This window comes from Monodon monoceros, unplaced genomic scaffold (genome assembly GCF_005190385.1).
Source record: "Monodon monoceros isolate NGI ecotype Baffin Bay Population unplaced genomic scaffold, NGI_Narwhal_1 Super_Scaffold_16, whole genome shotgun sequence".
NCBI classification, from domain to species: domain Eukaryota; kingdom Metazoa; phylum Chordata; class Mammalia; order Artiodactyla; family Monodontidae; genus Monodon; species Monodon monoceros.
In genome coordinates, this window is record NW_021703772.1 from 54,363,919 (window position 1) to 54,390,348 (window position 26,430).

General features: G+C 37.9%; 1 protein-coding gene across 1 annotated transcript in view; it reads left to right on the forward strand.

Moving 5' to 3' along the window:
• Window positions 1-26,430, forward strand: part of TTN (titin) — a 277,521-nt gene that overhangs the window by 91,340 nt on the left and 159,751 nt on the right. Inside the window, exons 77-112 of the mRNA XM_029224548.1 lie at window positions 398-679; window positions 940-1,218; window positions 1,338-1,619; window positions 1,767-2,045; window positions 2,139-2,426; window positions 3,405-3,683; window positions 3,778-4,056; window positions 4,158-4,436; window positions 4,576-4,863; window positions 5,007-5,294; window positions 6,546-6,827; window positions 7,048-7,326; window positions 7,747-8,028; window positions 8,145-8,423; window positions 8,943-9,230; window positions 9,342-9,620; window positions 9,734-10,012; window positions 10,102-10,380; window positions 10,976-11,263; window positions 11,398-11,685; window positions 12,232-12,522; window positions 15,418-15,705; window positions 16,298-16,390; window positions 16,511-16,796; window positions 17,582-17,765; window positions 17,973-18,062; window positions 18,159-18,426; window positions 18,535-18,795; window positions 20,408-20,617; window positions 20,825-20,902; window positions 21,006-21,032; window positions 21,447-21,506; window positions 21,816-21,899; window positions 23,773-23,847; window positions 24,867-24,914; window positions 25,778-26,182. Coding sequence (XP_029080381.1) covers window positions 398-679; window positions 940-1,218; window positions 1,338-1,619; window positions 1,767-2,045; window positions 2,139-2,426; window positions 3,405-3,683; window positions 3,778-4,056; window positions 4,158-4,436; window positions 4,576-4,863; window positions 5,007-5,294; window positions 6,546-6,827; window positions 7,048-7,326; window positions 7,747-8,028; window positions 8,145-8,423; window positions 8,943-9,230; window positions 9,342-9,620; window positions 9,734-10,012; window positions 10,102-10,380; window positions 10,976-11,263; window positions 11,398-11,685; window positions 12,232-12,522; window positions 15,418-15,705; window positions 16,298-16,390; window positions 16,511-16,796; window positions 17,582-17,765; window positions 17,973-18,062; window positions 18,159-18,426; window positions 18,535-18,795; window positions 20,408-20,617; window positions 20,825-20,902; window positions 21,006-21,032; window positions 21,447-21,506; window positions 21,816-21,899; window positions 23,773-23,847; window positions 24,867-24,914; window positions 25,778-26,182 — 8,394 coding nt within the window. The remainder of the gene's footprint in view (window positions 1-397; window positions 680-939; window positions 1,219-1,337; window positions 1,620-1,766; window positions 2,046-2,138; window positions 2,427-3,404; window positions 3,684-3,777; window positions 4,057-4,157; window positions 4,437-4,575; window positions 4,864-5,006; window positions 5,295-6,545; window positions 6,828-7,047; window positions 7,327-7,746; window positions 8,029-8,144; window positions 8,424-8,942; window positions 9,231-9,341; window positions 9,621-9,733; window positions 10,013-10,101; window positions 10,381-10,975; window positions 11,264-11,397; window positions 11,686-12,231; window positions 12,523-15,417; window positions 15,706-16,297; window positions 16,391-16,510; window positions 16,797-17,581; window positions 17,766-17,972; window positions 18,063-18,158; window positions 18,427-18,534; window positions 18,796-20,407; window positions 20,618-20,824; window positions 20,903-21,005; window positions 21,033-21,446; window positions 21,507-21,815; window positions 21,900-23,772; window positions 23,848-24,866; window positions 24,915-25,777; window positions 26,183-26,430) is intronic.

A 26,430-nucleotide genomic window follows, 5' to 3' on the forward strand; every position in this document is an offset into this window, starting at 1 on the left:
AAGTTCTGTTTTCTCTTTATTTTGTTCTTTAAGTTAGTGTATCTCTAAGGGTAGTCTTATCAGAGGGTTGTTTAATTGAAATTTGTTAAATGTTGTTTCAACTCTCTCTTTTTTCACTCTTTCCTATTATGTGGCATTCTGACTTACCATTTTGATCAAATACCTCTATAATACGTTAACTTACATGTTTTAGTTTCCGTATCCAAACTACAAAGATTAACTTGCCAATTAAATTCTCTATTAAAATATTAAAAGTTTATTTAATAGAAAAGATAAATGTATTTTACCACAAAACTCTCAGAAAGTACATATATTCTTACTAATAAAACAGATTAAAAATGTATTTATGGACTCTTCAGCTACAAACGTAAGCTGTTTCTTTCCTTTGACTTACTAGAACCTCCAAAGTTTGTTAAGAAATTAGAAGCTTCAAAAGTTGCAAAGCAGGGAGAATCCACCAAACTGGAATGTAAAATAAGCGGTTCCCCGGAAATCAAAGTTTTGTGGTTCCGAAATGACGGTGAACTTCATGAAAGTTGGAAATACAACATGTCATTCATGGATTCTGTGGCATCGCTCACCATCAATGAAGCCAGCACAGAGGATAGTGGGGACTATATCTGTGAAGCCCATAACGGTGTTGGGGACGCCAGCTGCAGCACAGCCCTGACGATTAAAGGTTAGACATGCTAAGCTGCTTTCTTTCTTCCTTCTTCTCTGATCTGGATTCTTTCTCAGCAATGTTCTGAGCTCCAAAATAAAAAGGCTAGTTAAGGGGATTTGCTTGCAATTCTTAAACTAGTTTTTATGATGAGTCATTTCTTATGTTAGTATACTGTCATATGGTCACACCAGGCACTCAACGATTTAGACTCTAAAATATTTTTTCCCTTTCATTAGGCAAATGCTCTCATTGCTTATCTTCTTTTCTTCTGGTAGCACCTCCTGTTTTCACCCAGAAGCCTTCTCCAGTAGGAGCCCTTAAAGGTTCTGATGTTATCTTCCAATGTGAAATTTCGGGAACCCCCCCATTTGAAGTGGTGTGGGTTAAAGATCGAAAGCAAGTTCGGAGCAGCAAGAAATTTAAAATCACTTCGAAAAATTTTGATACAAGTCTCCACATCCTTAATCTGGAAGCTGCCGATGTAGGAGAATATCACTGCAAAGCTGCTAATGAGGTGGGAAGTGACACATGTGTTTGCACTGTCAAGTTCAAAGGTTTGTATCCATGGGCACAAAAATATTTATCTCTTGCTTTCATCTTTTCTTGCTTGACCAATAATGTATGTGGCTGTGATTCTCATCTTTTTTCTCTAACCACAAATTTCTTTCATTAGAACCCCCACGGTTTGTGAAGAAGCTAAGTGACACCTCAACCCTTGCTGGGGATGCCGTTGAGTTACGGGCCGTAGTGGAAGGCTTCCAGCCCATTGCTGTCGTCTGGCTGAAAGATAAAGGTGACATTATCAGAGAGAGTGAAAACACTAGGATTTCATTCATTGATAACGTTGCAACACTCCAACTCGGAAGCCCAGAAGCATCTAACTCTGGAAAATATGTGTGCCAGATCAGAAACGATGCCGGAATGAGAGAGTGTTCAGCAGTCTTGACTGTCCTAGGTTAGTAACAAAGTACAGCCTGAGAAAAAAATCAGGTTGATTGACCCATGATCGTTGCCTGCACATATTACTCTTAGCCAATAATATACTGATTACACTCTTAGTTTGAAAGAAGACTTTGTGTTCAATGCAATATACTTCTTTCAGAACCAGCCAGAATCATAGAGAAACCAGAACCCATGACTGTCACTACCGGAAATCCTTTTGCATTAGAGTGTGCAGTGGCTGGGACACCAGAACTTTCAGCCAAGTGGTTCAAAGATGGGAGAGAATTATCTGCAGACAGCAAACATCACATCACATTCATCAACAAAGTGGCTTCACTTAAAATCCCTTGTGCAGAAATGAGTGACAAGGGGTTATATAGCTTTGAAGTGAAAAACAGTGTTGGTAAAAGTAACTGCACTGTGTCTGTCCATGTTTCGGGTGAGTAGTATGAGGTTTTTGTGAATATACCGTTTTTCCTGGGGTAGAAAATAAGGCTTCTCTTTCAACGGAAAACTACCTTTCTCCACGTAGATCGAGTCGTGCCTCCTTCCTTCATCCGCAAGTTGAAGGACACCAACGCCATCCTGGGGGCCTCGGCGGTTTTGGAGTGCAGAGTCTCCGGCTCCGCGCCCATCTCCGTGGGCTGGTTTCAGGATGGAAATGAGATCGTTAGTGGGCCTAAATGCCAGTCCAGCTTTTCGGAAAACGTCTGTACTTTGAATCTGAGCTTCTTGGAGCCCTCTGATACAGGCACATACACGTGCGTGGCCACCAACGTGGCTGGGTCAGACGAATGCTCGGCCGTCCTGACTGTCCAAGGTCAGTGCACAGGCACCAGGCTGCTGCTTGACTTAGTGACTGCCTCACAGGGGATTTCTTTATTTTGTCTTCGTGTGTAGTTTTTTTGTTTGTTTGTTTGTTTGTTTTTTAACATCTTTATTGGGGTATAATTGCTTTACAATGGTGTGTTAGTTTCTGCTTTATAACAAAGTGAATCAGTTATACATATACATATGTTCCCATATCTCTTCCCTCTTGCGTCTCCCTCCCTCCCACCCTCCCTATCCCACCCCTCCAGGCGGTCACAAAGCACCGAGCTGATATCCCTGTGCTATGCGGATGCTTCCCACTAGCTATGTACCTTACGTTTGGTAGTGTATATATGTCCATGCCTCTCTCTCGCTTTGTCACAGTTCACCCTTCCCCCTCCCCATATCCTCAAGTCCGTTCTCCAGTAGGTCTGTGTCTTTATTCCTGTCTTACCCCTAGGTTCTTCATGACATTTTTTTTTCTTAAATTCCATATATATGTGTTAGCATACGGTATTTGTCTTTCTCTTTCTGACTTACTTCACTCTGTATGACAGACTCTAGGTCTATCCACCTCATTACTTCGTGTGTAGTCTTTTTTATTATTATTAATTAATTTGTTATTTTTGACTGTGTTGGGTCTTCGTTTCTGTGCGAGGGCTTTCTCTAGTTGCGGCAAGTGGGGGCCACTCTTCATCTTGGTGCGCGGGCCTCTCACTATCCTGGCCTCTCTTGTTGTGGAGCACAGGCTCCAGATGTACAAGCTCAGTAGTTGTGGCTCACGGGCCTAGTTGCTCCACGGCATGTGGGATCTTCCCAGACCAGGGCGTGAACCCGTGTGGCCTGCATTGGCAGGCAGATTCTCAACCACTGCGCCACCCGGGAAGCCCTCGTGTGTAGTCTTAATTCCCTTTTCTTCGAGGAGCAAAAGCACTGCTCAATTGGATTTCTTTTTTCTCTTGATCTCCCCCACTCCTGGGGTATCTAGAACCACCGTCTTTTGAACAAACCCCTGATTCTTTGGAAGTTCTCCCTGGAATGAGCCTCACATTCACCAGTGTCATTAGAGGCACCCCGCCTTTCAAGGTCAAATGGTTTAAAGGCAGCAGGGAACTGGTGTCAGGGGAGTCATGCAGCATCTCTCTGGAAGATTTTTTCACAGAACTGGAATTGTTTGAGGTGGAGCCATTGCAAAGCGGGGAATATTCTTGCCTCGTGGCTAACGACGCTGGCAGTGCTTCCTGCACCACGCATCTTTTTGTGAAAGGTTTGCTCTTTTCTCCAAAACATGTATCTTTAGCATTCTTTTCTGATTCTTTATTTGAAGATGCCACTTCTGCTCTGCTGTTTTCTCCTTATAGAACCAGCCACCTTTGTGAAAAGATTGGCTGATTTCAGCGTCGAGACAGGAAACCCCATCGTTCTCGAGGCCACGTTTACCGGCACACCTCCCATCTCGGTGAGCTGGATGAAGAATGAGTTCCCCCTTACACAGTCTCGGAATTGCAGCATTACCATGACGGAAAAATCTACGATCCTAGAAATTCTTGATAGCACAATAGAGGATTATGCACAATACAGTTGCCTCATAGAAAATGAGGCCGGTCAAGATATTTGTGAAGCGCTGGTATCTGTCTTAGGTGTGTTGACAGTTACCTCTTCTTATTGCTCTCTTTTCTTTCTTTTAATACATCCTCTTTTAGCTAGTATGATTGATTGATTACCATCCTTTCTACCTCAGAACCACCTTATTTTATTGAGCCTCTGGAACACATGGAAGCAGCCGTCGGAGAACCTGTAACTTTACAGTGTAAAGTGGATGGAACCCCAGAAATTAGAATTTCTTGGTATAAAGAACACACAAAGCTACGATCGGCTCCTGCGTATAAAATGCAATTCAGAAATAATGTTGCCTCCTTAGTAATCAACAAAGTGGATCCCAGTGACGTGGGAGAATACACGTGCAAGGCTGAAAACAGCGTGGGGGCAGTGGCTTCCTCAGCTGTGCTCGTTATCAAAGGTGATGATCGTTCTCCTAACAAGTCTTGCTGTGTGTTGACAGATCCACTTTCTTAAAAACATCACAATGTTAATGGGTTGAAGTATGCTGCGGGTGTTTTCTCTCTTGTAAATAAGGATTGTCTGTGACTCCCTTCCAGAGCGCAAACTTCCACCTTCCTTTGCAAGAAAACTGAAGGATGTTCAGGAGACCCTTGGCTTCCCAGTTGCATTTGAATGTCGCATCAAGGGCTCAGAACCTCTTCAAGTGTCTTGGTACAAAGATGGGGTGCTTTTGAAAGACGATGCTAATTTGCAAACATCTTTTGTTCATAATGTAGCAACTCTTCAGATTTTGCAAACTGACCAGAGCCATGTTGGTCAGTACAATTGCTCTGCTTCTAATCCTCTTGGGACAGCTTCATCCAGTGCGAAGCTCATCCTCTTAGGTGGGTAGCTCATCACATTACCCTCTTCATCATAAAGCAGTTTCACTGCTCCGGGCCACCAAAGGTCTGGTGCCACTTAGTTTCTGCTCCACGTCTGGGAGCATGAAAACTGAAGTCACCATGTTGGTCTTCATTCTTTTCAGACCATGAAGTGCCTCCTTTCTTTGATCTAAAGCCTGTGTCAGTAGATCTTGCTCTCGGAGAAAGTGGTTCTTTTAAATGTCACATAACTGGAACTGCACCAATCAAGATCACTTGGGCCAAAGATAACCGAGAGATTCGCCCTGGAGGCAACTACAAGATGACTTTGGTTGAAAATACTGCCACTCTGACGGTTCTCAAAGTAGGCAAAGTCGATGCTGGGCAATACACTTGCTATGCAAGCAACGTCGCTGGAAAAGACTCTTGTTCTGCTCATCTGGGTGTACAAGGTACTTGTTCAAGTGAAATAGTAAGGTCTCATTTCAACATCTGAAAATACAGGAGAAAGCGTGTGCTTGAAAGATACGTTTAGGACTATGGTCTAGGAATTGGAAGTGATTGAATAGATCCAGGATCTTCTAAGTGGGAGCAAGTTTTTTATAATGTTTATTTAAAAAAATATAAAACTGGTCAAACATGGACTGAAGGTCCATTTTCAAAGGCTGAAATTGCAAGAAAACCCAAGTTTGAAAGAAATTATCTTAGGACAGTAAAAGGAAGTTGTCTCGAATGACTTACTTTCCACATTAGTTTATAAATTAATGGATTTTGTTCCTCGAGGGGCTAGCAGAGCCCCAAACTATCAAGCCCTTCAAGAAGAGTCAGATTGTGTCAACTTCTTTTCCTCTACTAGCTCCACTTAAATAACAATGGAAGCCAGGGGACTGGGGAGTACATCAATATCTGACATCATGGAAGGCAACCATGTCTCTCTGTAGCATGTTCAAGGCTGCTGTGGTCAGAAATCAAACATTTAACTCAATGAGCTGCTGGTCTAACCCATGAGAGCATTTTTAAGGGTTTTAATGGTGATAGTTTATAAATAACTTCAAATTAAAACAGAGTTAGATTTAGCAGCCCACGTGCTCTGTGATATATCGCTAATTATTTTTATCTCCCTAAACTTGAATTTTTCGATTCAGTTAATGAAGAAAGCAGTCGCTCTCCCCACTTCAAAGGGATATTATGAAGGTTGAAGAAATATCTATTTAAGGCCTATGAGAGAAAATAGCACTTTAAAATATTAAGATATCTAACCCAATTTTGCTACTCTGACTCTTCATGGTACATAACTGATATCTTTGCAGCCACAGGAAATAGACCATCCTGCACTGGTTCACGTACAAGAAAGTAATCAAACTCTCTCAATCCCTGTAAACCGTAGTGTGATTTCACCAACAGATACACACTGACTGTGATCTTGCACAAAGTGATTCTTTTGCTGGTAGGAGGATTGCACAAAAGGGATTAATGTCTCTTCCTCTTTCCTTTTGCAATAGTATTTGATGTGGGTGCTTACAAAAATAAATATATTTTATAGGAATTTTCTAGTTAAGTTTCACCTAACTATTCTTCCTTGAACTGCAGCAAACAAATTTGTTTTCCAGAGCTAAAGACCTCTCTGTTTGATTTTTCACTTCATCCTGAATTATATGTGTCTTCCCATCTCTTCCCTTGTGTTTTCTGTCTTGCTTCCATAGAACCCCCCAGGTTCATTAAGAAGCTAGAACCTTCAAGAATCATGAAACAAGATGAATCTACAAGATATGAATGTAAAGTAGGAGGGTCTCCAGAAATCAAAGTTTTATGGTATAAGGACGAGACTGAAATTCAAGAGAGCAGTAAATTCAGAATGTCATTCCATGACTCGGTGGCGGTATTGGAAATGCACGCGCTCAGTGTAGAAGACAGCGGAGACTACACGTGCGAGGCCTGCAACGCAGCGGGCAGAGCAAGCAGCAGCACCACCTTAAAAGTTAAAGGTCAGCTCCTACCCTTCTTTCATGTTTTTCACGTTAACTTCCTCCTGGTTGTCCTCTCAATTCCCTGTTTGACTCTCCGTCGAGGTTCTAAAAATTTTAAAGGACACAATAGAAAATCGAGTGTAGTGTTCTCTCTCTATGGTGGAATGGAAAACTGATTCTTACTTGTAACTACATAGTTACAGAACACATCCTAATGTTCCTTTTTTCCTAACTTTAGAACCACCCGTTTTCCGCAAAAAGCCTCGTCCCGTTGAGACACTGGAAGGAGCTGATGTTCACCTTGAATGTGAGCTTCAGGGCACCCCCCCGTTTCAAGTTTCTTGGCATAAAGACAAGAGAGAACTTAGGAGTGGCAAGAAGTACAAGATAATGTCTGAGAACTTCCTGACGAGTATTCACATCCTGAGTGTCAGTGCTGCAGACGTTGGGGAATATCAGTGTAAAGCCACGAACGACGTGGGGGGAGACACCTGTGTTGGTTCCATCACTCTGAAAGGTTAGAGTGACTCCATCCTCTTCTGCTTACAGTTTTCCTTCTAACTTTAATACCCTGTTGGCCCCTCAGCTCTTGCCCCATCCTTTACCACTAGCTGTCTTGTACTTTCCCCTCTCTCCTTTCTAAATCCTTTTATAGTTAGCGCGCATCCCATTTCCAAATCCTACTAATTACCCTTTTAGACAATTTTCCCAGTAGGTTTTGATTGGATTTAGAAAGCTAGAGAGGCCAAGATGTTCGACTCTTTCTGCCTAGTACAAACTCTAATGCATCTCTGCTCCCATTCACCAAAAATGCCTCTTCTTTAAGAAATAGAAACAACACATGATCACCAGTTTGATTCCTAGCATTCATAGCTCTGAGGGAAATACCCATAGCCCCACACATTTTAAATCCCTGATTTTGCCTCTTTTTCATCAGCACCACCAAGATTTGTGAAGAAGCCCAGTGACATTTCTGCCATCGTTGGTGAAGAAGTTCAGCTTCAGGCTGCTATTGAAGGCACTGAGCCCATTTCCGTGGTGTGGTTCAAAGACAAGGGGGAGATGGTCAGAGAAAGTGACAATATATGGATCTCTTATTCAGAAAACATTGCAACCCTACAGTTTTCAAGAGTGGAAACAGCCAATGCCGGGAAATACACCTGTCAGATCAAAAATGATGCCGGAATGCAAGAGTGCTTCGCCACAGTGTCCATCCTCGGTTAGTGCAGATAGAATGTCATCATGAATAGAAGGCACGCACTTACCAGTACTCGTGTCTTCTTTAGTTTTTCAATGTGATTTTAACATTTGAAAACAATTTACATCTCGTTCCAGAGCCTGCAGCAATTGTCGAAAAGCCAGAATCCATAAAAGTGACCACGGGAGACACCTGTACCTTGGAGTGCATGGTCACTGGCACACCCGAACTCACTACTAAGTGGTTTAAGGATGCCAAAGAGCTGACAAGTGATAGCAAATACAAAATAAGCTTCTTCAACAAAATATCTGGCCTTAAGATTATTAACGTGGCCCCCAGTGACAGTGGGGTGTACAGTTTTGAGGTGCAAAACCCTGTGGGCAAAGACAGCTGCACAGCCTCAGTTCATGTTTCAGGTTGGTTGGTTGGGCTTTTGTTTCAATGTTATTATAGTATAGTTCCTGGTTTACATACGTGTGTATAAGAAACTCCACATTCTACAGCGTGACATGAGTCTGACATCCTCTGAATCAGCGAAATCAGAGGTAATAGACCTATAGAGTTAGAAGAAAACCAAGTCCAAAAGTTCTATCCCTTTCTTTTGGAGGAATTTCCACAATTCAGGGTGGTAGGAGTAACACTTAATCCCTGGATAAGGAATAAGGATATGTAGTCTTCTACTGTCACTTGTGCTGGAGTAATTCTCCACATAATGATTCACAGCAAAGAGAGACCAAAATTCCTAATAAGTCAACTAGCATGTCTTGTCCACTGATTCTCAAGGCTTTCCATGGTGTGACCCCACTGGGAACTCTGTGATATCCTCACAGAAGAGCCAAATGGATCTAGGCATATTCCATCAAAAAGACAATAATTCTCTCTTCAAATCATTTTATAACTGATGTCCTTGTTTGTTTGATTTTTATCACATTCAGACCGAATTGTGCCTCCTTCATTCACAAGAAAATTGAAAGAGACAAATGGTCTGTCTGGCTCCTCAGTGGTAATGGAGTGTAAAGTCTATGGATCACCTCCAATCTCCGTCTCCTGGTTCCATGAAGGAAACGAGATCAGCAGTGGAAGGAAGTACCAGACCACCCTGACGGATAACACTTGTGCCTTAACTGTGAACATGCTGGAAGACTCAGACGCCGGCGACTACACGTGTATAGCTACTAACGTGGCTGGCTCTGATGAGTGCGGTGCTCCTTTGACTGTGAGAGGTCAGCTAAAAATAACAGCAAAGTAGAATTGCATTTCATTATTTATTCAGCATTTTTGTCATCAAAATTCAAAAGTAGTAAACTTTTTCCGGTATGTGCTTTTTTGTTTAGAACCACCATCTTTTGTTCAGAAACCTGATCCCATGGATGTTTTAACTGGAACAAATGTAACTTTCACAAGCCTTGTAAAAGGAACACCCCCGTTCAGTGTCAGCTGGTTCAAGGGTAGCAGTGAACTAGTACCAGGGGACAGATGTAATGTGTCTTTGGAGGATTCAGTTGCTGAACTGGAGCTGTTTGATGTAGATACATCACAAAGTGGAGAATATACCTGCATCGTTAGTAATGAAGCTGGCAAAGCTTCTTGTACAACACATCTATATGTAAAAGGTTTGTTTGACTGCCATTCTGCATTTTTACAATTAATGTACATGAAGTAATAGGTGTGCCTGTATCTGTGTGTGTATGTGCTTTATTTCATGTTTTCAATTCGCCTGCTACAGCCCCAGCCAAATTTGTGAAGAAGCTCAATGATTACAGCCTAGAGAAAGGAAAACCCCTGATCCTAGAGGGCACGTATACTGGAACTCTTCCTATTTCAGTTACATGGAAGAAAAATGGCACAAATATAACTCCTTCTCAGAGGTGTCATATAACCACAACTGAAAAATCTGCAATCCTGGAAATTCCAAGCAGCACAGTGGAGGATGCAGGACAGTACAACTGTTACATTGAAAACGCTTCCGGGAAAGACTCCTGTTCAGCACAAATCCTGATACTAGGTGTGTTATGATTGCACATTCGTATCTTTATATACAAATAACCATCCTGTAATGTCTCCTTCATGACTGGTTATCTCTCTTGGCTGCAGAACCACCATATTTTGTCAAGCAGTTGGAGCCTGTGAAGGTGACCATTGGAGATTCTGCCTCTTTGCAATGCCAACTTGCTGGGACCCCTGAAATTGGGGTGTCCTGGTATAAAGGAGATACGAAATTGAGACCCACGACTACCTACAAAATGCATTTTAGGAACAATGTTGCTACACTGGTTTTCAACCAGGTTGATAGTAATGACAGTGGAGAATATATCTGCAGGGCTGAAAACAGTGTGGGAGAAGTTTCTTCATCAACTTTCCTGACTGTTCAAGGTGATTGCAATATTTTTTAAGTGAATGAATGTGTTTCTTTTGAAAAAGATTTAAAATATCTGGCGAGGATCTTCTTTTTAGGAAAATCTTCCCAAATGCAAAACTTTCTTCTTAAGTAGTTCTGCCTACAAATTAGCAGTTTTTCTTTTTTGATCACCTTTACAGAGAGAGATAAAATGACTAATCTTCAGTTGGAAGATCATGTCATCATTTGTCTCTATAATTAAATCTTTCAGAAAAATGAGTAACCATATTTTTTAAAACTCCACCCATGGGTGTCTCATGCAGATCGCTAGAAAGCAGTCTTAAAAAGTAAGAAAATCTGCTACATGCCGGAGATGTACCTTAAGCCAATCAGTTTCTCTGCTGGCTTACATATTTTTACACCTACCATGCGTCAGCGTGGCATCAAAGTAAAACTTTTGCTCCAAAAATTTACCTACTTTTCTTTGAGTCCAAGTTAATTCAGGATATGTGAATACCTCCTGATATTTTTATAGGAATCCCATTATTTATATAACAATAATTGTGAGAAGAATATTCAGTAAATTCAAAATGTCCAGAATTATTCATTACTTTAATTCCATTCCTACAGAGGAAAAACTTCCACCGTCGTTTTCTCGACAGTTGAGAGATGTTCAAGAAACGGTCGGGCTGCCAGTTGTTTTTGAGTGTGCTGTCAGTGGATCAGAACCTATCTCGGTGTCTTGGTTTAAAGATGGCAAGCCGTTGAAAGACAGCCCCAATGTACAAACATCATTTTTAGATAACGTAGCCACTCTCAATATTTTTCAAACAGATCGGAGTTTTGCAGGCCAGTATTCTTGCACAGCTACAAATCCTATAGGTTCTGCTTCTTCCAGTGCCAGACTCATTCTCACAGGTGTGTGGATTCTTAAACTTCTATTTCTGTAATTAAATTTTTTATAACCAAATTTGAAATTAGAGGAGGATGATTTGTGTGAACTGGGATGGTCAAGTATGGAGCCTGAAACCGTCTTTCTGCTCTCCTCTCAGAGGGGAAGAACCCACCCTTCTTTGACATCCCTCTTGCCCCTGTGGTTGCTGTGGTGGGAGACAGTGCGGACTTTGAGTGCCATGTGACTGGGACACAACCGATAAAGGTCACCTGGGCCAAAGACAACAGAGAGATCCAAAGTGGCGGAAACTATCAGATTAGTTATCTGGAAAACAGTGCCCACCTGACAATCCTGAAAGTAGACAAAGGAGACTCTGGACAGTATACGTGCTATGCTGTCAATGAAGTGGGAGAGGACTCCTGCGTGGCTCAGCTCAATATAAAAGGTATCTTTGTATATCACATCCTAAGGGTGTGGTTTTATTAGGACAGATGAAATTTAGCACATTTTTAAACCCCTGACATAAAAATGTTTCAGAAGAAATGTTTCTCTAGAGAAAAGGTGATCTTTTAAAATCTGTATTTCTCTAAGTTTTCATATATCCTACATAACCCTAAGACCACTCCTTCCCCCTTTTTTCTTTTTTTTTTTTTACAAATGTCTGGTTCTGTAAATGACCATAAGTTATTCTTATCATCCATCCCATAAATCAGAGAACAGTTTAAAATAAGCTTGTGAAAATAAAAGAAAAAAACCACAACATTGTAAATCAACTATATGCCAATGTAAAATTAAAAAAATTGTTTTAATTTAAAAATAAAATAAGCTTGTGGAAGGAGGCCAAAATGTTTAGCAACATTACACTGATATGCTGTATTCAGTTGGTCAGCATTGACTTTGAACTTAAAATATGACTTTTCTTTCTTGAAAAGCCTCCTATTAGTAACCTACTTCTGGATTCCACTTCATATATCCTTGAACTATCTTACAGAGCGGCTAATTCCACCAAGTTTCACTAAAAAACTCTCGGAGACAGTAGAAGAAACAGAAAGGAACTCTTTCAAACTCGAGGGCCGTGTTGCTGGTTCCCAGCCTATTTCTGTCGCTTGGTACAAAAATAACGTAGAGATCCATCCAACGTCTAACTGTGAAATCACATTCAAGAACAACACACTTCTGCTGCAAGTCAAGAAGGCAGGCATGGACGACGCTGGTTTGTACACGTGCAAAGTGTGGAATGATGCAGGCTCTGCTCTGTGTACATCTTCAGTCGTCATCAAAGGTAAGTCACCTTCAGAGCCCCTGGCATGATGTGTTTTTCTTTACTGCCTATTAGACAGCCATGGGTGTTTCTTCTGACATCTCGACAAAGTAAGTTATAACAGATATGAATGTATATTATTTAATTGGCTTGCCACAATTCCACATATGTTTATTAAAAATATACATTAGTTGTAATTTAATTATGTGGCCCAGGAAAGTAGGTGTCATATAATAAATGGACTGTACCTTAGCTTGTAAATCACATCTCGAAATTCTCTCAGGTAGTTAGAAGTCTAAGTCTACTTTGAAATTCATACATGAGTGACATAAATTTTTATGAGGCACATTTGTTTTGAAATTTTTTAAAATTTTCATCATTGAATATTGCGTTACCTTTGCTTATTATGAGCCTATCACATTCTGAAACGTTCTCTTTTCTAAGGATATTTCTAAAGGATTATTGTCTCACATATATTGCCCAAAGCTTTTAGCCTGTAAGTGAATATTAACCTCATATAAAAGGGTAAAATTTGCTCAGAAAGAAAAAAAAATGGGTGGAAAGATGTTACATATCATTATGAATACACAGTCATAGCTTGAGGCAAAGAAATAGACTGTATTGTTTAAGGAGATCTTCTCAATCTGATCCTCTAACCATAATGGCTTCATCCATATAACTTTTTTTTCTTTCTTAACATCTTTTTTGGAGTATAATTGCTTTACAATGGTGTGTTAGTTTCTGCTGTAAAACAAGGTGAATCAGCTATACACATATATATACCTCCTCATATCTCCTCCCGCTTGTGTCTCCCTCCCACCCTCCCTATCCCAACCCTCTAGGTGGTCACAAAGCACTGAGCTGATCTCCCTGTGCTATGTAGCTGCTTCCCACTAGCTATCTGTTTTACATTTGGTAGTGTATATATGTCCATGCCACTCTCTCACTTTGCCCCAGCTTACCCTTCCCCCTCCCCGTGTCCTCAAGTCCATTCTCTATGTCTGCATCTTTATTCCCGTCCTGCCCCTAGGTTTGTCAGAACTTTTTTTTTTTTAGATTCCATATATATGTTTTAACATATGGTATTTGTTTTTCTCTTTCTGACTTACTTCACTCTGTATGACAGACTCTAGGTCCATCCACCTCACTACAAATAACTCAATTTCGTTTCTTTTTATGGCTGAGTAATATTCCATTGTATATATGTGCCACATCTTCTTTATCCATTCATCTGTCGATGGACACTTAGATTGCTTCCATGTCCTGGCTATCGTAAATAGTGCTGCAATGAACATTTTGGTACATGACTCTTTTTGAATTATGGTTTTCTCAGGGTATATGCCCAGTAGTGGGATTGCTGGGTCATATGGTAGTTCTATTTTTAGCTTTTTAAGGAACCTCCATACTGTTCTCCATAGTGGCTGTATCAATTTACATTCCCACCAACAGTACAAGAGGGTTCCCTTTTCTCCACACCCTCTCCAACATTTATTGTTTGTAGACTTTTTGATGATGGCCATTCTGACTGGTGTGAGGTGATACCTCACTGTAGTTTTGATTTGCATTTCTGTAATGATTAATGATGTTGAGCATTCTTTCATGTGTTTGTTGGCAGTCTGTATATCTTCTTTGGAGAAATATCTGTTTAGGTCTTCTGCCCATTTTTGGATTGGGTTCTTTGTTTTTTTTGATATTGAGCTGCATGAGCTGCTTGTAAATTTTGGAGATTAGTCCTTTGTCAGTTGGTTCATTTGCAAATATTTTCTCCCATTCTGAGGGTTGTCTCTTCATCTTGTTTATGTTTTCCTTTGCTGTGCAAAAGCTTTTAAGTTTCACTAGGTCCCATTTGTTTCATCCATATAATTATGAGGCAGTTCATCAAAATCACTTTACAGTCTAACTTCCTTGAACAACTGGGAGTTAATTACCAACTCTGATGATCTAGCTGGCCATGTCAGGGTGCACAGACAGTAGGTTAATATCATCAATAGATTAATATTACTAATAAGCTAATATCATTGAGTTAACTTTTTATAATTCTAATTTCATCACTCACTTAATAGTACATAAATGCGTTTGATTTTTAAAACATTTAGTTAAATGAAGAATGAATGCTTAACCATTCACGATGGTTTTACATTGAGTAGATAAATACTTTCTATAGAATTCTGAGGCTTTTTATCCATAGAGTTTAAAAATGAATAGATATCAGAAGTTTTCATCTTTGCAATCATGAATATTGCTTATTTTCCTTATATGTAGGTCTCAGAACCATTCAATAAAATCATTACATAACACCAAGCTATACATGGCCTTCCCATCATGTTACTGATATCTTCTTCACGGGTTTTCATTTGAGCACTGAGCTTCAACGCCTCATTCCTTTGGGCAAAGGTTGGATTTTAAATGCTACTGTAGCTGCATATAATAGCTAAAGATGATCATAAGAGAAAATCACGTATTAACATGTGGGCTCATGGTTACTCAAATGTTGGCTTTCTTTCCCAGAGGGTAGCAAACATTGTATATCATGAGCAGAGTTCTCCAATAGGCCCTTCGTTTTTAGGGTTCAGTGAAAATACAGCTGCATGCAGGTTTGAGAGAATCAACGGTATGCTATATGACATCAAAATTTATAGGAACGGCCGGTGCAGTGTTTGCAGTGCCTAATGTTTGCAAAACACAGATGCTTGGGTAATTCATGGGCAGCATGGCATCTGTTCTTTGCTTGTTTTTAAACCTTTTTCTATTTATAAAATCCAACACATGTAACTATTGCTTTCAGAGACAAAGGCACATGATTCAGTTCTATTATAGCAACCAGTGCTACCTGTTAGAGGCAAAACTTGTTTCTTTTCTGGAGTTTAATATTTTTTTGTTTTTATGTTCCTCATGAAAGTCCCTTTCTAATTCTAGCACCTAAGAAGCCACCTGTGTTTGATCAGCACCCTACTCCAGTAACAGTTAATGAAGGAGAATTCGTGCAGCTTAGCTGCCACGTCCAGGGATCAGAACCGATCAGGATCCAGTGGTTGAAGGCTGGCAGGGAAATAAAGCCCTCAGACAGATGCAGCTTCAGCTTTGCTAATGGGACTGCTGTGCTGGAACTCAAGGATGTGTCTAAAGCAGATGTGGGAGATTATGTGTGTAAAGCTTCAAATGTGGCTGGAAGTGACACTTGCAAATCAAAAGTGACCATTAAAGGTACAGACACCTCAAAACTATTATTTGTATTAAGTCAACTGCTTGTGTTTATTTGCTTATTTGCTTATTACAGTTTAAGTAAGAATGGAATTAGATTTTTAGAATTATCAGTTACTGCTCATTTGCAATTTATAGTATCCTTATTATAATTGAAATATTAGGTAATTTAGTGGCAATAATTTCCACACAAATTTTCTGGAAGTACCCCAAGTTCACCATCACACTTCTTGACCCTTTTTCACCATATCCAAAAGGATGTAACTAAGTGGAGTTCCAAAAATGATCCTGTAATAATGTGACATAAGGTAGCCTGATATCATATCCCTAAAGGAAATCTATATAATAAAACCAAGTTGAGAAATATAAAACTTGATGCTATTAATGTGATTGCAGTTCAATCTGCATGTAATAGCTACAACTAGTTATAAATGTCTATGAAACTGCTTTGTCTTCTATAGTCCACTCTCATATAGGGTGTGTAATATTTGTGACATTGCCAAATTCTTAAAGCCTGTTTTTCAAAGGAAATTATTTATTACAATTTGAAGGTAATTGTGATTTTTTTAAAAAACATGTAAACGTGTTGTTTTAGACAAACCAGCTGCCGTCCCAGCAGCTAAGAAAGCAGCAGTAGATGGAAAACTCTTCTTCATATCAGAACCTCAGAGTATGAGAGTTGTAGAAAGTAAGTACTTCATGAAAATTACATCTTCATCTGTCTTGTACATTTTACTGCTGATTTCATTTCAGAAAATCTGGTTTTGGAAAATTAAATTTTTATTGATTTGTTTTCATTGTTCCTTAGAAACCACTGCAACATTCATTGCGAAAGTTGGAGGTGATCCAGTTCCAGATGTTAAGTGGACAAAAGGGAAGTGGAGACAACTGAGCCAAGGAGGTCGAATTTTTATCCACCAGAAAGATGGTGAAGCAAAGCTGGAGATCAGAGGCACCACAAAAACCGATTCTGGATTATACCGATGTGTTGCATTTAACAAGCATGGTGAAATTGAAAGTAATGTTAATCTACAGGTGGATGAAAGGAAGCAACAAGAGAAAATTGAAGGAGATCTTAGAGCAATGCTGAAAAAGTGAGTTCAATAAAATACCATGCACGGTAATGTTCCATTCATGGACCATCCCCTCCAAGATTCAGATTGTGAAATAACATTAGCATATAGACATTTTAACAGAAACAGATAAGCAAATACACAGTATTTGAGTGGAAGTTAGTGGTGCATTAACATCAATTTCTGAATAATCTTGAGAAAATTTTGAGAATGAGGTGAATTTTTATTAAAATTTTGAACAAAGGAAATGGCCTATAGAGAAACCTATGTGTCTAGGCATGAAATTTTTGTTTCTATGTGTAATTTCTCTTGCTCTGAATGGCTTTCTAGATAAACCATTTTAAACATTTTCCATAATTGCCAATAATTTCAAAACCAATTATGTTTGAACATCACTGTTAATCAATTAATCAACATTTAATTTCTACATATTTTCCTCATGATATATGTATTCTTTATTGATGCTTTCCATGGCTATTATTATTTTTCTGTATAATTCTTTCATTAGCCTCTTTTGTTGTAAAGCTTACAAAAATATTTTTGTTATCCTTTCTTAAACTCTTTGATCAAATTTCCATACTTTGTGACTATAGTCTGATCTTAATCCACTCCACCGCCAAACCCACAATTTTGTTTGTTTGTTTGTTTCACAGTTAACATGGTAAAATTAGTAGTTCTTAAATAAAGGACACAAAACTATTCCTTTGTGAAAAAAATTTTATTACATTTATAATCTTTGAATGATGATAGACAATTCAAAATAAGTAGAAGACAGGTGATTCATGTTTATTTCTTATTTCATTTAGGACTCCAGCCTTAAAGAAAGGAGCTGGGGAAGAAGAGGAAATTGATATCATGGAACTTCTCAAAAATATTGATCCAAAAGAATATGAAAAATATGCCCGCATGTATGGAATCACTGACTTCCGGGGTCTTCTTCAAGCATTTGAAATGCTAAAGCAAAGTCAAGTAGAAGAGACACATAGATTGGTATGATCTTTTATATATAGTATCATCTTTAAAAATTCACACTTGAAACGTCTAACATACGCCTTTTGAGTTTCCAGAACCCTACAGTTGTATAAGATCAGTTAATATAACCTAAGCAGCATCAAAAATGGAGGTTAAATATAATCATTCGGCCTCTAATTCAAATTTTATTCCATATGTAATACTTATGCTTTTTTTCCTCCCTAGGAAATTGAGGAAATAGAGAAGTCAGAGAAGGAAGAAAAGGAATTTGAGGAACTTGTATCATTTATTCAGCAAAGGCTGTCACAGACAGAGGTAAAATGAATTATGCTGATCACAAAATGAAGAAATTATTATTGGGAATTACAAGGGAAGGAGCGACTAATGCATTTTAATTCTTTATTCTCCTAGCCTGTCACTTTGATCAAGGACATTGAAAATCAGACAGTTTTGAAAGATAATGATGGTGTGTTTGAAATTGACATTAAGATTAATTATCCAGAAATCAAGCTTTCATGGTACAAAGGGACTGAAAAACTGGAACCCAGTGATAAATTTGAAATAAGCATTGATGGTGATCAACATACCCTCAGAGTCAAAAACTGTCAACTTAAAGATCAGGGCAATTATAGATTGGTGTGTGGTCCACACATCGCTAGTGCTAAACTAACTGTAATTGGTAAGGAAAAAGAGTTTTATTATTTTAAAAAAAACTTGTGAGATGAATTTACTACTGAGTACATCACACGTGATATCGTACAAAATGTATATTGTATCATACCCACAGAGCCTGCCTGGGAACGGCATCTTCAGGATGTTACTTTGAAAGAAGGCCAGACTTGTACCATGACTTGCCAGTTTTCTGTGCCAAATGTAAAATCCGAATGGTTCAGAAATGGCAGAATCCTTAAACCCCAAGGTAGATATAAAACAGAAGTGGAGCACAAAGTCCATAAGCTGATCATTGCAGATGTTCGAGCAGAGGACCAGGGTCAGTACACCTGCAAATACAAAGACCTTGAAACTTCGGCAGAGCTCAGAATTGAAGGTGGGTGAAAGACTGTGGCTGGAGTTATCACAGCATTGGTCAGTGGCAAATGTTGTGCAGGACCTCTGCAACCCTGCCATCACATGTATCTTAAAGCGCTTGTGTGGTCTCATTTCCCAACACACATACTCATAGCATTCACTCACGTCTCAAAATCCATTTGAAATCAAAACGGAAGTATTCACATAAGTTCCGATTCTGTTGCATAGTTCTTTTTGACCTGAAGTAGATTTCAGTCTAAACCATGACTTGACTTTCTAACACTTATTTCTGTTAAATTTCATAATTATGCTAAATTCAGTAATTTTTTACAATTCTGTTAAATGCCATAATTCTCACATCTATGATCTTGAATTCTGGAAATAAATCTTAGAAAGGACCAGATTTCATGGCTACGTATCTTGAGGATCTTGGCTAGGAGCTGACATTTTGTTTACAGGAATCAATTTGACTCTATCTGTATGAAACTTTATAGATAAAATTAACAACATATGTGATGTGTGATTAGCAGCTATTTTTCAAAAATTATTGTTTCATAGGAAGATCATATTCCAACCTCTGAATCTCTGAAATGAAGTGGAATCCTAGGACTTAGGAGCAACAATATTTATTTCCTAAAGACCTACACCTTTAGACTGCATTCAGCAACATTTGGCTCTAATCATGGGCTCTACTTCCAGGCGTTGCCATTTATAGCTGTTGAAATAACTATGTGACTTATTTACATAAGCATTTCAACATCTCTGACTTGCTTTATAGTGGATATCAAGGCCTGGTTGTATTTTAAAGTTCAGAAATTTTAAATCTTTTTTCATTTAAAGGATCCAGTTGAAACCACTTATCATTTTTTAAATAATTGCCTCCTTTTATATGATCCTTCAAAGAAAAGCTCACCAGAGTACATATGACATCTAAGCTATTCATGATACTGCAGTACGTTGAATCCCAGCCTTCCAGATAAAATTTTGCAGAAGGACCCCCACGCCAGCCTATTCTCTTGCTACATACCCTGCCATTCCCAGTGGGTGGACTTCATGCCTGCCCACGGGTGCTTGCAAAGCAGGTTTCAGAACTCTTCAAAATGAATCCTTTGAAATTTAGAAGTGCAGATTTCCTACTGAGTTTGAAATTATTTTTACAGGGAAAGTTATACAAGCCAAAAAATAAACAATTCTAGATCCTGAATAGCAGAATTATTTTACAGAGGAAAGAAAGAATTTCAAAGGGGAATGAGAAGTATACAGTAAAACTTTAAGTTTATGTTCCCTTTATTTTGAAGCCCCCATTTCACTAACATTTTTAAAGTTTAAATGTTACTTTTGGGTTATAAGCACCCTTGACTATTGCCTTCATGTAAATATTGTAAGGACTTTCAGGGATTTCTTTAAACTTTCCCACATTGATCCTGTAGGAATACACTTAAGTATTGGGATAATTTTTTGTTACTGATGCGAAGAAGTGCACTTTCTTCTTGTTTTATCTTTTCAGCCTTTTTCTGCTATTTTCCGATCGGATAAAAAGATAAGAGACTTTAAACATCTGTGGGGAAAGCACAGAGAAAGAAATTCCTCCCCAAACAGTCTAAATTTGAACTCTTTTTGTACTTAAACAGCTGAACCAATTCAGTTTACGAAGCGCATACAGAACATTGTGGTGAGTGAGCATCAGTCTGCCACCTTCGAGTGCGAAGTGTCCTTCGATGATGCCATTGTAACCTGGTACAAAGGACCAACAGAACTGACCGAGAGCCAGAAATACAACTTCAGGAATGACGGTCGCTGCCATTATATGACCATCCACAACGTGACCCCAGATGACGAAGGTAACTTAATTGACAGTGTCCCTGTGACTATATAATTTCAACTTTGCCTGTTTTATTTATTTCTACTCTAGTTTACGCTTATACTCTGTAGTTCTATCTAGATTACTATTTTTAGGAAAGAGAAATATAAATAAATACTATGTTTAAATAAAGAAGCATTATTTACAAACATATCAGAAAACAAACATTTCACGATTTTTTCCTTAGGTGTCTATTCAGTAATTGCTCGACTGGAGCCCAGAGGTGAAGCAAGAAGCACAGCAGAGCTGTACTTAACAACCAAAGGTCAGAAAACACCACATTCAAATCACAGTGCAATCTTGGAAACAAAGTAGCCTGCCAAGACAATTCTAAATTTTAAAAAATATCTTTTTTTTTTCTTTTGCAGAAATCAAACTTGAGATGAAGCCTCCTGGTAAGTTAAAAAAAAAAAAAATCAATCCTTACAATACATTCAGTGTAATTTTGTAAATGATAGAAGCCAAACTAACATGTCTAAAAATATTATTTCTTTTTTTCAGTAAAATATTATTCAGTAAAATTATTTTCAGTAAAATAATACCAATGTTAGGCTTTGTGAGTTTGGGAAATTAGAGATAATGAGGTCACATTCAGCTGATATCTAGGATCAAGTTTGGCCGTAGAACAAATTTTCACAGGGAATAAATTTGCATGTGTGTCTGCCTACAAAAGAATCTTAATATCTTTGTTTCTATATGTTAAATTCTGCGGTTGGAAATGCCTGACAATCAAACACATCTTAGTTGTCTAATAAATATCTGTGTTTTCAGTCTCTCGGTGCTTATAATTATTAAATGTCCCTTTTCAGATATTCCTGACTCCAGAGTTCCAATTCCAACCATGCCTATCAGAGCAGTACCTCCAGAAGGTAAGATCCAGCACCATGACCCCTGGGCTTGAAGCTGCAGTATTCTACCACTAGGAAGTTACCAATGCCAAACCATAGCATACAGCAAGAACAAATTCTTTCTCATCATATTCTTCACTGTGTAATTAAAAATCAAAGCAAAAGAGTAGTTACAATTTTAAATAGATGCTAATTTTGTTTGTTCTGATTGTTGAATTGCTGCTATAACACCTTTGAAGTACTGAAAGAAATGCATGAGACTTTTCATCATATTTCACACAAAATAAGAAACAAAACTATGTTACTTATGATGGCATTTATTTTCTTCAGAAATTCCTCGTACGGCGGTTCCTCCCATCCCCCTGTTGCTACCATCACCTGAAGAAAAGAAACCACCAGCAAAACGTATTGAAGGTATTATATGTTATCTACCTAAATGTCAAAATATAGAACTATTACAGACCTGGAAAATGTCGTTTAATGCAACATGTTGGCCCTCTAGTGGTCAGCAGTTTGAATTGCCTTTCAAAACGTAAATTATATGCTCTTAAGTATTAACTAAACATGTAAGACATGTGCCTAAAAGTCTGAAAATCATCAGAAAAAAAACAAATATGATACTTAATATTAAAATATTTTATTTTAAAGGAATCACTTAAGCATTAATGGCAAACTGATTTCACATTTCATATTTTCCTAACTACTACATAAAGCAATAAAATAATACAGTCAAATTCTAGTGAAGCTTATAGAAATAAAAAATACTAGTGTATAGTCAGATTTAAAATTATAGATTGTGTTTTTTCCCAATTACACTGTTAGCTACGGTAAAATTCACTATTTTGTTATAAAAATATGATTTAGAATATCTTTGATTTTTTTTTTTTTTTTAAGCTAAGGAAAGAGCTCTCCAATAAACTCATGAGTGTGCCAGGAAATTATCCTTCTCAGATATTTCAGTAGATAAACTGTACTATTTGTGCCCCCAAACCGCTCAACTAATAAGTCAACAGACTGCCTGGGACTTTCTAGAGTTCTGGGGAGTTCAGAATTGCTGTCAGAATTCTCCCAGCATCATCAGGAAAAAATTCTGCATGTCAAAGTCACATTTTTCCAAAGCCAAGCCACCATCACTGTAGTAGTTTCCATGGTTCGACATGCTAGTTCCCTAATATCTACTACAATTGGTGTCAAAAGCTTGAGCTAGTTTTCAGCCAGCCTCAGGGGAAATTCAGTTAAAAAAAAACAAAAAGCACTTCCAGTTTTATGACTACTACAATCTCAATAACAAAGAAAAGCATTTTTATAATTTATATGAACATAATTAACTATATTTCACCTACTTATGATAGCAAAAATGAACAAGAATCAAAAATCATAAAATAGATTTCCACTTATATTTGTTGTCAGAAATAATAATTTATCTTAATGAATGATTTATGATTTGAATGTTAGTGTCAACATGACTTAAGTTTGAGTGCCCACTGGGAAACTTGAGAAATTAAATCATATTTTAAAAATTCAAAAGTGTTATTTATTCATGAATACTAGGAGCCATAATCAAGTTACTATCAGGGGCCAGGATCAAGGTATAATGTCAGAAATGACAAAAGAAAACTTCCACAATATAACATAGGCGGGACTTTAATTTTACTAATTCACTTGTTAATTCTTTTTCCTGAAAACTATAAAGTGTTCTTACCTAAGTGAAATGAACATGAAAAGCTGTACCTCTGCTATTTATGATATCACTTGGGTCTACTCTAGATGTTTGAAAACTTTAAGCAGGCATAAAATCAGTGAAGATGTAAGATCACCCTTCATATTCTATCTCCCTCCAAAAAAATGGTTCTGCTTTGTAGTCCAAGATCTTTCTGAAACAGATATCTTGCAATAATGTGCAGAATCTCTTGTTACCATCAAAACATATTAAAAAAATATATTTCAGGACTTACCTTGTGGTGCAGTGGTTAAGAATCTGCCTGCCAATGCAGGGGACACGGGTTCAATCCCTGGTCCTGGAAGATCCCACATACTGCGGAGCAATTATGCCCGTGTGCTACAACTACTGAGCCTGCGGGCCTAGAGCCCGTGCTCCTCAATAAGAGAAGCCACTGCAAGGAGAAGCCCGAGCACCACAACTAAAGAAAGCCTCTGCACAGCAATGAAGACCCAATGCAGCCGAAAATAAATAAATTAAATAAATTAAAAAAAATTTTTTTCAATAAACCTCCCAGTTTCATGAAAATAGTTTAGTAAAATTTACATCTGACATCTCATTTTTTAGTGACCAAAAAAGCTGTGAAGAAAGATGCTAAAAAAGTTGTCACAAAGCCCAAAGAAGAGGCACCACCACCTAAAGGTATTATAATTAATCAAAATTCAGTCTTACTGCTTTTCTCTTGGTTAAAAAATTTTAATCCCAAATAGTGGAGGATAGAGGAAGAAGGTTAAGAGTGTGAATTCACAAAATGGTACCTCTTCCTTTACTCACCCTCACCCTCTTCTTTGATTCAGTCCTCACTTTCTCTCTCAACTTTCTTTCTTTTCCCCTTTTTTTCCTCCCCTATCCTCCTGTGCCTATGTCTACCCATGGCACCCAATGGCAACACCAGAGAGTTCTCATTATCTCTGGATAGTGATTTAAAGAAGGTACTGTCCTCTGGTCCAACAGCTGGTCTTGAAGAAGTCACACCAACAGAAGGTCAAGGGCTGGCACTAATTTTAAGTGGCCACTCCAGCCCAACTCAGCACCCTTCCTGGTTCACCTGAGCTAAATGTCAATACTTGCAGGGAAAAATAAAATACTTTTTGCAGGGGGGTGAATTTAGTTACTTTAAATTTTTATTATATCCTGGAAAATTTTTAGGAAGAAGATGGGATAACTAAATTTAAGCAAATAGTTTTATCCATCTGGCTAAGATTAAAGTACAGCAACCTCCTAAAAAAAGGAGAATCCAGGAGCATAGGGCACGATTCACTGAGACTTTTTTTTTGTGGTCATTTGTGAGATGTTATAGAATAAGAAGAATCTCAAAAAAGCATGGCTATTTCCCAAACTTTATTGTTAATCACTGAAAAAATTAAACATGCATTATTTTTAGCATCAGACATACCGAATATTCTCTTTATGTTTCGTGTTAATTTAAATTGTTTTAAATCAACATAAAGTAGAATAAAATTTCAGCCTTCCTGCGTTTTCGTTAACATGGCATTGCGTAGCATTTTTGGTGAGCTAAATTTGGATCTTATAAAAGCATTTTATATATGGGTAGTAATCACAGATCATACAAATGGCTAACAAGGGTATACAGGATTAGTAAGCATTAAAAAACTTATAGTCTAAAGATAAACATGTATTTTATGTTTTCAAAGTTCCAGAGGTTGCCAAGAAGCCCCCACCTCCTACTGCCTTAATTCCAGCAGAAGGTAAATGAAATATTTTATTCTATTTATTTCTGAGATTTGCATCTCTGCGTTGTATTCTTATTTTATGTATTAGGCTTCCAACTTATTATAAAGTTGTAGAGTCTCCTCTGCTACAGTAAAATTAGCAGTGGAAATGATGGCTACTTCATACTGGTCGAATTCCAGGAAAGAAAAACCCAGGCAAATGTTTTTGCAGCCTCAGTGCAGTGGACTCAGGGAAAGAAATGGTGAGGGCTAGAAAGGGAGGGGATCCCTTATTGTTTCAACTGTAGCTAACACAAATGTTAAGGATCATATGAATAATGTTAGCCTTAATATTTTTAAAGTTGTCATATGAAAGCAACTGATTGATTTGGTTACATGACTTTAAATATTGTCTTTATCAAATTGACTAAAAAGTTATATTCGATAGTCAAAAATATAGCTTTAAAATTAGTACTGTTTTTGAAAGAATAGTTTGGAATTTAAGTAACTAAAGAAATATTAGAAATAAATTCCACAAAATGATCAAATATTAAGATATTCCATGGGGAAAAATAACTAAGGGTTTTACAAACTGGAGTTCCCATGAAACAATGGAAGATGTGTTCATTTGATAATATTTACTGAATGCCATTTTGTTCACACCAGAAAAACCCTCAGGTTAAGAGTAGAGTGTCTCTTGACCCTACTGACTGTGTTCCATAATCAACAAAAATTTAAACAGAACCAACACAAAGAAAACGTAAATGATCAATATAAGGCTGAGATCTCAGATACTGATATTGCTTGACTACATAGACTTTCATTTCGTGAAGTAATTGTATGGATATAATTAACATGCTAATATTATCTTTTCAAATTAATTAATTAATTTATTTTAGCTCCTGAAGTGATTGATGTATCCTCCAAGGCTGAAGAAGTGAAAATAATGACCATAACCAGAAAGAAAGAGGTTCAGAAAGAAAAAGAAGCTGTGTATGAGAAAAAGCAAGCAGTCTACGAGGAGAAGAAAGTTTACATAGAATCTTTGGAAGAACCTTATGACGAACTAGAGGTAGAACCATACACGGAGCCATATGAAGAGCCTTACTATGAGGAACCAGATGAAGAGTATGAAGAGACCCAGGTAGAAGCTAAAAGGGAAGTTCATGAGGAATGGGAAGAAGATTTTGAAGAAGGGCAAGAATACTATGAAAGGGAAGAAGGTTATGAGGAAGGGGAGGAAGAATGGGAGGAGACTTACCAAGAAAGAGAAGTCATCCAAGTTCAAAAGGAGGCTTATGAAGGTATGTATTAATTGAGTGACTTTTTTCTCTTTTCCTCATTTTTTGCTCAGTTCTTTATATTTTCAAGGTTATTAACCTGATGTGCAATGGATACGAAATAGATGAAATGACCATTTCCATTTTTTAAAGTTAGAAATCTTTAGAATCTTTAAAAGCATTATTGTCTTCAGAGTTACTTTCATGCTTTGATATTGTAAGTTGAATCATTTAATCGTATTACTAAGACTGAATTCCAAGTGCTTTTTTCT